Source organism: Xyrauchen texanus, chromosome 1 (assembly GCF_025860055.1).
Source record: "Xyrauchen texanus isolate HMW12.3.18 chromosome 1, RBS_HiC_50CHRs, whole genome shotgun sequence".
NCBI lineage: Eukaryota > Metazoa > Chordata > Actinopteri > Cypriniformes > Catostomidae > Xyrauchen > Xyrauchen texanus.
This window is the reverse complement of record NC_068276.1, coordinates 64,851,015-64,863,215: the sequence shown is the minus strand read 5'-3', so window position 1 is coordinate 64,863,215 and position 12,201 is coordinate 64,851,015. Positions and strand designations below refer to the sequence as shown.

At 41.7% G+C, this 12,201-nt stretch overlaps 1 protein-coding gene across 1 annotated transcript in view; it reads left to right on the top strand.

The window, feature by feature from the left end:
• Positions 1-11,366, top strand: part of LOC127643077 (B-cell receptor CD22-like) — a 148,181-nt gene extending 136,815 nt beyond the window's left edge. The window contains exons 4-10 of the mRNA XM_052125639.1: positions 4,533-4,802; positions 9,307-9,567; positions 9,660-9,938; positions 10,034-10,315; positions 10,391-10,666; positions 10,755-10,862; positions 10,981-11,366. Coding sequence (XP_051981599.1) covers positions 4,533-4,802; positions 9,307-9,567; positions 9,660-9,938; positions 10,034-10,315; positions 10,391-10,666; positions 10,755-10,862; positions 10,981-11,039 — 1,535 coding nt within the window. The 3' untranslated portion in view covers positions 11,040-11,366. The remainder of the gene's footprint in view (positions 1-4,532; positions 4,803-9,306; positions 9,568-9,659; positions 9,939-10,033; positions 10,316-10,390; positions 10,667-10,754; positions 10,863-10,980) is intronic.
• Positions 11,367-12,201: the final 835 nt, after the last annotated feature.

Here is a 12,201-nt window from a genome sequence, read left to right as displayed (position 1 = left end):
GAGCATTTAGGCCTATATTATTTTATTTATTTTTTCCATTTTTTAAATGGATTCTCATCTTTTGATATGCGAGCCGGCTCCCAATGTTCACCTACAAAGGCCGGCTCTTAGAGCCAACTCGTTCGCAAACGACCCACCACTACACTCCATTCAGCCGAGCAGTTGTACTATCAGCGAGCTGAATACTTTATCTGCTTCTGTATGACAAGTGCAGATTTAGTCCCTGGGCACTTCAACAGTGCTAAAAGTGTGTATATTCCTGCTAAAATATATTTACTCTATTAGAGTTCACACATTGACGTATTTATAAAGATGCCTTTCCGAATTTGTGTGATTTCTGCATGCCGTCGTTATCTCTCTGCTTCCGACAGCCATGGGTGCTGCCTCACGTGTCTGAGCAGCGATCACACTGAGGCAGCGTTTGTGGATGTTCATGTTCTCATTGCAAGCATGACAGCATGACATCTCTTTTGGGGCATGCAAGCAGGATAAGTCTTCGATTGTTGCATCGGAGAGCGCACCGGTGATGTCGGATGCAGATGACTCGACTAGGCTGCAACCTTCGGGCCTGCACGCCCAGTCTGAAGCTGACCAACATGCTTGCCCAGGCCGCAGCGAGCATCAGGTTGGACTGCAACCCTCCACCCTCCACTGAGCACTCGTGGCTTGATGATGGGTTCCTGGGTTCGGGGCTCCGCTAACAGCCCCCCCCCCCTTTCCACCAGGAGGTGCACGACAAATTGACGAGGTCTTGGAGGACACCTTTCGCTGCCGAAACAGACTTCCCGTTTCATCCTCTCTCACAACCCTCGATGGCGGAGTGGTCCACACGGGGTCCCTCAGGTAGATAAGGCGGTTGCGATGCATCTGTGCCTGCAAAACACCACCAGCTGGCATGATCGACCAGTGCTCCCCTCCAGAGCCTGTAGGACTACGTCGTTGCTGGTGACAAAAGCCAACAGTGCCGCTGGATAGGCCGCCTCCACCCTGCATGCCATGGCCATCCTGCAGGTACGCCAGGCCAAGGCACTCACAGAACTGCATGTGGGTAGTCCTGATCCCGATGTGCTGCAGGAGCTGCGCTATGCAACCAAACTCACCCTCCGGATGACGAAGGTCAAAATGCGAGCACTCGAGCAGGCGATGTCCACCTTGGTGGTTCTGGAGCGCCACCTGTGGATGAATCAGGTTGAGATGAGGGATGTCGACAAAGCCGCTTTCTCAACGTGACCATCTCACAGATCTGACTTTTCGGCACCACCTTTGAGGACTTTGCCCAGAAATTCTCGGCAGTGAAGAAGCAGATGGAGGCCATCCAGCACATCTTGCCCTGGAGTGGCTAAAGATCCCACACCCCGTCTGCTCACCGAGGGGGTCCCCCTTTGGCAGCAAAAGCCCATGCGGCTCCGCCTCAACAGAGCCCATTTCTTAGCCCCAGCGTAGAGCCCCCCCACAGGAAGGGAAGGACTTAGAAGGCTCCTAAGCGCCCCTGAGACAGATGACCCAGGACCCATATGGAGTGGTGGTCGTGTAGTGGTCTAAACACATAACTGGTAATCTGGTAATCAGACGGATACTGGTTCGAGCCCCACAGCCATCACCATTGTGTCCTTGAGCAAGGCACTTAACTCCAGGTTGCTCCAGGGGGATTGTCCCTGTAATAAGTGCACTGTAAGTCGCTTTGGATAAAAGTGTCTGCCAAATGCATAAATGTAAATGTAAGCGAGACATCCGCTCCAGAGCTGGTATACAGACCAATGCATCCCCCGCTGGATGGCCAGGAGGTAAATCCTTTGAATCCTTTTCTCTTATGTTCCCTGCACCCCGTACAGACTGCAGTACCCACATTGTTTCCTCACTCCTTGGGTCATATAATCATACGACCAGACACCAAGTAGCATAGCCAGGGCCCTACGAACGCAGTCATCCGCCATCGCACGCCCGTCCATACCTACGGACAGCCAGTTGTGACGAGTCTCAAGGCCTACCCAAGAGGTCCTTTTCCTCAGTTGCTAACCCGCTCTATACCGGGTACGCAGAGCAATGTAAGTGCCTCGAGGTTTCCCTCAGCGCAGCTGTCACTGTCACTGTGTTCGGAATGGACCAATACATGCTTACTCTGGATCAACGGCAATTGCTTCTGCAGGGCGAGTAGTACAGCTAGCAACTCTAGGTATTTGATGAGCCAAACCAGTCCCGGTCCTGACCAGGATCCAGCGGCTGCGTGCCCATTGCACACGGTACTCCAGCCCAGTTTAGAGGCGCCAGTGATGACCACGACACATGTGGACAATAAGTGGTGGCAGAGCGGCGTGATAAATACGTGATGTGTGAAGCAGTGCCTTGCCCGTGTGAAGCAGCACCATGCCCATCTCGGACTCGAGTCTGAATTCAGTTAGAGGTCTCATATGCATCAACCCGAGTGGCGTTGCGTGATCCCATGCTAGTAACTTCGCTGCACCCCCTCAGGGATGTGGGGAAAAACATGACGTATTTTGGTGCGTTGGGGGAGGTTATGTGTAGACTGATGCTCCTGCTATTATGCATGCAGCAGCTTGCTTGCATGTGCAAGCTGCTCACGTAACACAGTTCAGATGTTGTGGCGTTTTTAGGACATTGAAAATACGTTAAGTGAGTGACATAAGGAGAACGTCATGGTTAATGTCGTAACCGCCGTTTCCTGATGGAGGGAACAAGACGTTGTGTCCCTCTTGCCACAATACTGTACTAGCCGCTGAAATGCACAAAACCTGAATGAAGTGGGCATTCCAGCTCCTTTTATACCCCTATGTCCAGGGGAGTGGCATGCAAATTCCACTCTTCAAATCTCATTGGCCTTTTCTCAATGAATGGGAGGTGTTCGGGGCTCTCAAGAGCGACCCCTAGTGTCACTATATCGACTCAACGTCTCATTCCCTCCATCAGGGAACGGAGGTTACGAAAGTAACCATGACATTTTTTTCCCTGAAGTAAACAGACACAGTATTCAGTACTGAATTTGCTTTTATTCATTCTAATTTAGCTAGAATCCGGCACAACTTTTGTTGACTTGTGTTTGGTCAATATGTTAGCTAATATTCAAAATATTTGCTTGAGATTTCAGCACAAATGTTTGAAAACATGTTAGGTGCCATTAACATGCTGAAGTACGTTGTTGTTGCAATACAATTATACACAGCGCCACAAAAGAGCAAAACATATGTGTCTTGACTTGAGACGTTTAACAGTTTATGTTTTTTTTACTTAACATGTCGTCTAAAAACACGAACAATCGGTGAAAGATTCATATCTAGCGCACGTTTACATTGAAATTATAAAACAGAATGGACGGACACATGAACTCTGTAGAAAATCTTTATCACACTTGCCTATTCTTTATTATTTGTTACTGAACATTATTTAAAAAACTATGTTTAATATTTCAAAAACCAAATCAGCAAAAACTAATGGAATATTTTTGGAGATTATTTAATTATATGGGGTGCCAAATTCACTGAAGTATAATGCTTTCAGGAAAAAAGTGGATATGTGTGTACATATTAAATTTATTTTCATCTTCAGTTGAACTGATTACAGTCTAATTCTTGTATTATTGTAAAATAGATGAATATTTACTTGTGTTTTATACAGAGAGACACAAACCTGAAGTGCTTGTAAATCCAGATCATCATGTGTTCAGAGGAGAGACAGTCACTCTCACATGTGACATACAGACACAAACACACACTGAGTGGAGATACAGCTGGATTAAAGATGATTCAGTCAATCCAGTCAGCACTGAGAGAGTGTACAGAATCACATCTGACAAATCTCACAGTGGTAAATACAGCTGTAGAGGAGAGAAAATCAGTGACTCACATAGATCAGACATCAGTGATGCTGTTACACTGACTGTATCAGGTGAGTGTTCACATTCAACTCTGTAGAGAAACTCTGATCAATAAATAAACTCTGTTGATTCCAGACTTTGAATTATTTATTGAATATAAAAATAATGAATGATGCACAAATTAATTGAGAAGCAACTGATGAAGACTGATTCTTCACTGATTCTTAAAGTCTTTGTCACTGAACTGTCTCATATACTCACAGATAAACCAACACCAGCTGTGATTGTGTCGCCCCAGAGTTCAGTGTTCACTGGAGACACAGTTACTCTGAGCTGTACGTTCATAAACTCAACTGGATGGACGATTCACTGGAATAAAGACTTAAACTCTGAATCCAGTGATGCTGCAGGAACTAAAACAATCAGATCAGTGAAAGTCTCTGATGGAGGACAGTACAGATGCAGAGCACAAAGAGGAAACTACTACACACAGTTCAGTAACACAGTTCAAGTAACAGTTAAAGGTGCTGATTTACTTTATCGGACATTAATTTAGTAAATAATAATATTAATAATAATAAATAAACTCTGTTGATTCCAGACTTGTAATTCTTTATTTATTCATAATCTTCAGATGAACTGATTACAGTCTAATTCTTGTATTATTGTAAAATAGATGAATATTTACTTGTGTTTTATACAGAGAGACCAAAACCTGAAGTGCGTGTAAATCCAGATCATCATGTGTTCAGAGGAGAGACAGTCACTCTCACATGTGACATACAGACACAAACACACACTGAGTGGAGATACAGCTGGATTAAAGATGATTCAGTCAATCCAGTCAGCACTGAGAGAGTGTACAGAATCACATCTGACAAATCTCACAGTGGTAAATACAGCTGTAGAGGAGAGAAAATCAGTGACTCACAGAGATCAGACATCAGTGATGCTGTTACACTGACTGTATCAGGTGAGTGTTCACATTCAACTCTGTAGAGAAACTCTGATCAGTAAATAAACTCTGTTCAATAAATAAACTCTATTGATTCCAGACTTTGAATTTTTTATTGAATATGAAAGTAATAATTGATGTACAGATTAACTGAGAAGAAACTGATGAAGACTGATTCTTCACTGATTCTCAAAGTCTTTGTCACTGAACTGTCTCATATACTCACAGATAAACCAACACCAGCTGTGATTGTGTCGCCCCAGAGTTCAGTGTTCACTGGAGACACAGTTACTCTGAGCTGTACGTTCACACACTCAACTGGATGGACGATTCACTGGAATAAAGACTCAAACTCTGAATCCAGTGATGCTGCAGGAACTAAAACAATCAGATCAGTGAAAGTCTCAGATGGAGGACAGTACAGATGCAGAGCACAAAGAGGAAACTACGACACACAGTTCAGTAACACAGTTCAAGTAACAGTTAAAGGTGCTGATTTACTTTATCTGATTTTACAGTGAGATTACATTAAATAATTAATTACATTGATTATTAATGTGTGTTTTGATTCATACACAGAGAGACCAAAACCTGAAGTGCATGTAAATCCAGATCATCATGTGTTCAGAGGAGAGACAGTCACTCTCACATGTGACAAACAGACACAAACACACACTGAGTGGAGATACAGCTGGATTAAAGATGATTCAGTCAATCCAGTCAGCACTGAGAGAGTGTACAGAATCACATCTGACAAATCTCACAGTGGTAAATACAGCTGTAGAGGAGAGAAAATCAGTGACTCACAGAGATCAGACATCAGTGATGCTGTTACACTGACTGTATCAGGTGAGTGTTCACATTCAACTCTGTAGAGAAACTCTGATCAATAAATAAACTCTGTTCAATACATAAACTCTGATCAATGAATAAACTCTGTTCAATAAATAAACTCTGATCAATAAATAAACTCTGATCAATAAATAAACTCTGTTCAATAAATAAACTCTGATCAATAAATAAACTCTGTTCAATAAATAAACTCTGATCAATAAATAAACTCTGTTCAATAAATAAACTGTGATCAATAAATAAACTGTGATCAATAAATAAACTCTGTTCAATAAATAAACTCTGATTAATAAATAATCTCTGTTTAATAAATAAACTATGTTCAATAAATAAACTCTGTTTAATAAATTAACTCTGTTCATTAAATAAACTCTGTTCAGTAAATAATCTCTGATCAATAAATAATCTCTGATCAATAAATAAACTCTGTTGATTCCAAACTTTTAGTTCTTTATTGAATATGAATATAATGATTGATGCACAGATTAACTGAGAAGCAGCTGATAAAGACTGATTCTTCTGTGATTCTTAACATTTGCATTTACATTTATTCATTATGCAGACGCTTTTATCCAAAGTGACTTACAAAAGAGGAAAACATAAGCGAATCATCTTAAGGAGACAGTGGTACGAAAAGTGCCATACTACAAAGTTTCACTATCATCACAATAGTATACAAAACAGATTTAAGTGCAACAAGAATTGTAAATATTTATTTATTTATTTTTTAGTTACCGGTTAAGTGCTTTTGGAAAATATGTGTTTTTAGCTGTTTTTTGAAGAGAGTGAGTCGGCTTCACGGATTGAGTTGGGAAGCTCATTCTACCAACGTGGTATGATGAAACTGAAAGTCTGGGAAAGTGTTTTGGTGCCTCTTTGTTTTGGTATGACAAGGCGACGTTCCTTAGCCAACCGCAGGCTTCTGGTGGGAACGTAGCTCTGCATAAATGTTTTTAGGTATGCTGGAGCAGACCCAGTGACTGTTTTGTATGCCAGCATCAGGGCCTTGAATTTAGTACGTGCATGAACCGGCAGCCAGTGGAGAGAGACAAAGAGTGGTGTAACATGTGCTCTCTTAGGTTCTTTAAAGACCAGACGTGCTGCTGCATTCTGGATCATTTGGAGAGGTCTAATAGCACATGCAAGAAGGCCTGCAATGAGAGCATTACAGTAGTCCAGTCTAGTTATGACAAGTTAGTGAACGAGCAGTTGTGTGGCATGTAGAGAGAGGAAGGGTCTTATCTTCCTGATATTGTAGAGTGTAAATCTACATGATCTTGCAGTCTTTGAGATGTGGTCTGTGAAATTTAGCTCATCATCAATGGTTTCCCCTAGATTTCTGACCGTTTTGGAAGGCGCAACTGTAGTTGGACCCAGCTGCACGGTGATGTTGTGTTCAACAGCCGGGTTGGCTGGAAAGACAAGGAGTTCGGTCTTGGCTGGGTTGAGTTGCAGGTGGTATTCCTTCATCCAGGCTGAGATATCTGCCAGACAGGCAGCAATTTGAGTGGTCACTGTGGTGCCGTTGGGCTGGAAAGACAAGTAGAGTTGCATGTCATCAGCTTAGCAGTGGTAATTGAAACCATGTGACTGGATGATGGGTCCCAGTGATGTTGTGTATATGGAGAAGAGAAGTGGCCCAAGCACTGATCCCTGAGGTACCCCAGTACCACTGATGTGGCTTGGATACCTCCCCTCTCCAGGCTACCTCTAAGGACCTTTCTGAGAGATAGGAGTTGAACTAGCCAAGCACAGTTCCAGTGATGCCCAGTTTAGAGAGGGTGGAGAGTAGGATCTGATGGTTGACTGTGTCAAAGGCAGCAGAAAGGTCCAGCAGAATCAGAACGGATGATCTGGATTCAGCTTTTGCCTGTCTCAGTGACTCCGTGACAGACAGTCTCGGTGGAGTGTCCACTTTTGAAGCCTGACAGATTGTCATCCAGCAGCTTGTTCTGTGAGAGATAGGCAGAGATCTGATTGAAAACTGCCCTTTCAAGTGTTTTTGCCATGAATGGGATGAGAGAGACTGGTCTGTAGTGTTCTATCTGTGTGGCGTTAAGTGCAGGTTTTTTCAGCAGTGGGGTTACTCGAGCCTGCTTACATGTAGTGGGGAAAATGCCTGCAAGAAGAGATTTGTTAATTATGTGTGTAAGTGCAGGTAGGATGGACGGAGAGATGGCCTGGAGAAGGTGTGATGGAATGGGGTGATTAGAGAGGAGGAGTTTAGAGACCTCAGTGTCAATTAAAGGAGAGAACATAGAGAAAGAAGAGTTGCTGTAACCTTATTAGTAAAAATGTGGCGAAGATATTTGTTGTCAATGATGTGTCAGGTGGTAAAGGGGGAGGGCAAAGAAGTGTGTTGAATGTTCTAAACAAGCTACGAGTGTCTGTGGTGCTGTTGATCTTGGTCTGGTAATATGACATTTTTGCAGCTTTAACGTTATCTGAAAAAGTTGCAACCAGAAGCTGATATTTAACTAGATCAGCTGGATCTTTAGATTTCCGCCATCTCCTCTCAGCTGCCCTGAGATCAGTTTGATGTTCATGAAGGACGTCAGACAGCCAGGGGCTGGGTGGTGTAGTACGTGCTGGTCTAGAGGAGAAAGGACAGATGTAGTCTAGACAGGTTGTTAAAGTAGAGCTAAGTGTGTCTGTGGCAGTGTTTACATCAAGCATGGAAAATAAATGTATTGTGGGAAGAGAGGCAGAGTTATCAGTGGAAAGGCGAGAGGGTGAGAGGGAACGGAGGTTACGGCAAAAGGAAACCAAAGGTGGAGTCGGTTTTACAATGGATGGGAGAATCATGTTGAATTGAACAAAGTAGTGATCAGAGACATGTAAAGGTGTAACAAGAATATTTGAGGTGGTACAGTTACGTGTAAAAATGATGTCCAGCTGGTTGCCCGATCTGTGAGTTGCTGTGGTGTGTAGTCTTTCCAAGTCAAATGAGGCCAGAAGAGCATTCAGTTCAGTGGCCTGGGGCTTGTCTTGGTGTATGTTGAAATCGCCAAGAACCACAAGTGGCCTGCCATCCTGTGGCAAGGAGGACAGCAGGTCATCCAACTCCTCAAGAAAGCTTGTCAGCTGACCTGGAGGGCGATAAATGACAACAACATGTAATTTTGTGGGTTGCATTGTAGTAATGGCATGGAATTCAAAAGATGTATTGTTACATAGTGAAGCCTGTGGTAAAAAAGTCCAGTTATTATGAATGAGCAAACCTGTTCCCCCACCCCTACCAGTATGTCGAGGGGTGTGGGAGAAGGCGAAGTTGTTGGAGAGAGCAGCAGGTGTTGATGTATCCTCAGGACGTATCCATGTCTCTGTCAGTGCCAGGATGCTGAGGGTGGACTGTGTGGCGAAAGCTGGAATGAAGGCAGCTTTGTTCACAGCAGACTGGCAGTTCCAGAGTCCCACTGAGAACGAGAGTGGAGCAGGTGTTGAAGTGCAAAGCGGCCGTAGGTTGTGTGGGTTGCGTTTTGTCTTGCATCTGTATCTTGTGAATGGTCTACAACAGATAACATGGATGTGCTTGAAGGCATGTGTTATTAGTGAACTAGACATGTTAGTATGTATGTATAAGTAAAATAATAAAAGAAAAATACTTAAGTGCTTTGGTGAGTAGTGATTCTTAAAGTCTTTGTCACTGAACTGTCTCATATACTCACAGATAAACCAACACCAGCTGTGATTGTGTCGCCCCAGAGTTCAGTGTTCACTGGAGACACAGTTACTCTGAGCTGTACGTTCATAAACTCAACTGGATGGATGATTCACTGGATTAAAGACTCAAACTCTGAATCCAGTGATGCTGCAGGAACTAAAACAATCAGTTCAGTGAAAGTCTCTGATGGAGGACAGTACAGATGCAGAGCACAAAGAGGAAACTACTCCACACAGTTCAGTAACACAGTTCAAGTAACAGTTAAAGGTGCTGATTTACTTTATCTGCTTTTGAGTGAGATTACATTAAATAAGTAAATAATGAATTACAGAGATTATCAATGTGTGATTCATACACAGAGAGACCAAAACTTGAAGTGCGTGTAAATCCAGATCATCATGTGTTCAGAGGAGAGACAGTCACTCTCACATGTGACATACAGACACAAACACACACTGAGTGGAGATACAGCTGGATTAAAGATGGGACCATCAACATTCTCAATCAATGCACAAAACAAGAGTGTGAAATAAGCCATGTTGAATTCTCCCATCAAGGTAAATACAGCTGTTCTGGAAGAGAGACAAGAGGATCACGCTACACACACGCCAGTGATGAACTTACACTCACAGTATCAGGTGTGTGCGCATCTCTCTAGACTTTTACAAAGTTTATTCAGTTTGTACTGAGTGTTTATCAGGAGCTCTGAGTAAATAGTTCCTTCTCTGTACAGATTTGCCCACAGCTAAACTCACTGTACATCCAGAAACATCTGTTTTCACTGGAGAGACAGTGATCATGAAGTGTGACATTGAGTCTGATTACAGTAACTGGAGATATGAGTGGTATAAAGACAGAACTGTCGTGTCTGAGTCTGAGCGTTACACTGTAAACACAAACACTCTCACTATCAGAGGAGCTACTGAGTCTGATCAACATCAGTTCTGCTGTCGAGGAAAGAGAGATGGAAGACCAGCAACATCACAGAACACAAGTGTTATTCTTTCTGTTAAAGGTCAGTAATTACTGTAGTAAAGACGAGCAGAAGATGAACTCTGTTTATTAATGACCCAAATGTTCTTCACCACAGACTCAAAGCTCAATCCTGAACTCACATCAGATACTGCAGGAGCTGCACTGACAGGAAACACGGTGACTCTGATCTGTCACATGACTCAGACCGCTGGATGGGACTTTTACTGGTACAAACACACACAGAACTCTGAGAAAAACAAGACAGAAACAAACTCCTACAGAGTCCATATTGATTCAGTGTCTGATGGAGGTCAGTACTGGTGTAGAGCTGGAAGAGGAGAACCAGTTTACTACACAAACTACAGTGATGCATTGTGGGTCCGTGTCACAGGTGAGAGTTTATTCTCTCTTTTCTATTCATTCATGTGCACTTGTTCAGATATACTCAATCATCAAGTGCTTGTGTGTCTGTTTTTCAGTGTCAGCAGATCAGATTCGTGTCTTACACACTCTCAGTTCTCTTCTGGCAGTTTGTCCATATCTGATGGCGACAGTCGTGCTGGTGTTCAAATGCTACAGAGCGAGAGGTAAAAGAGATCAATATAATCAACAGATGAAATGTTCACAAAGACAATAACAGCAGAGGAAACAATATGAAAGTGGAGTTCAATGACATGTTTCTAATATTGTTTTTGTATTTGATAGTTTCATCTGTTGAAGATCAAAGTCAGTTTGCAGTAACAGAGGAAGAAACTTCAATCTGAATCTCTTTAAAAACGTTCAGAAGACTTTTCTTACATTCCTGTTCATTATTTCACCATGTTTCATTTGTTGTAGAATTGATTTCTCATTCATATGATTTTAAAACATTGTATTTTGTGTTTCTGCTTTTCTATGATTTCTATTTGAATCTATTACTTGAATATTTCCTGTTTCATGTTCAAATAATGAATAAGAGCAGAAACACTTTAGTTTTATTCTGATCTAGTTTTATTGTGTGGATTTGTGTGTGATCTGATGTTTCCTACTTTAAATAAGTGTGTCTTTGTGTTTGAAATATTCTGGACTTTATGCTTTCTTACAGATTTAAATACGATCTTAAACTCTTGATTATTAATGTCATAAATATATTTTGCACTGGAGAAAATGATTATTTCTTCAAAACAACTGAAGACATTTAAATCTGAACAATATGTGACATCATGATTGTTTCGCTTCTCACTCTTTATGTAAAACATGTGAATAATAAAGTGTCATTTTCATCTCTCTGTTTTTGTTTGTATAAAAATCAAATATGGATGGAAGAGTTTTGATGAAATGAAAGAAACATGATTTCTCCTGTTTGAAAGTCATCTCAGGTTTATTTGTACAGCACATATCACAACACATTTGGATTCAATGCTGCTTTACTGAAAATTGTGCCTTAAAAGTCCTCAGTTAAAATAAGCAACAGCGATTGTGTCCAGAAATAAACTCTATATGTTTAAATAGAGAGAAAAACCTTGAGGAAACACATTATATAATACAATAGTTACACTTATGGAAAGTTATTAAATATGATTTTCTTGTCTTGAGATTCAGATCAAAATAAGATTCTGGACCGCTTATATTTAAAGTCCCAGATGAAGAACAGATTTGTATAAAAGTGTCAATGAAATAGTTTTGTATGTAATTATTGTCATTGAGAATGAGAGTGTCAGTTCAATAACAGTTGAGTTTGTAAAGCAGGTGGATTCACTGAACATTGAGATGATAAAATACTGTATATGATCATTGAGTGCAGAAACAGTGAACTGATCCGGATCCACTGACACTCATTTCTTCTCCACATTATTATTATTATTTTGTGGTTTTAATGACGGTCTTTTAAATGTCTTTTTTCAGTGCCAACTTCGCTTGAAACTCACAAAACATTAATGAGATTCA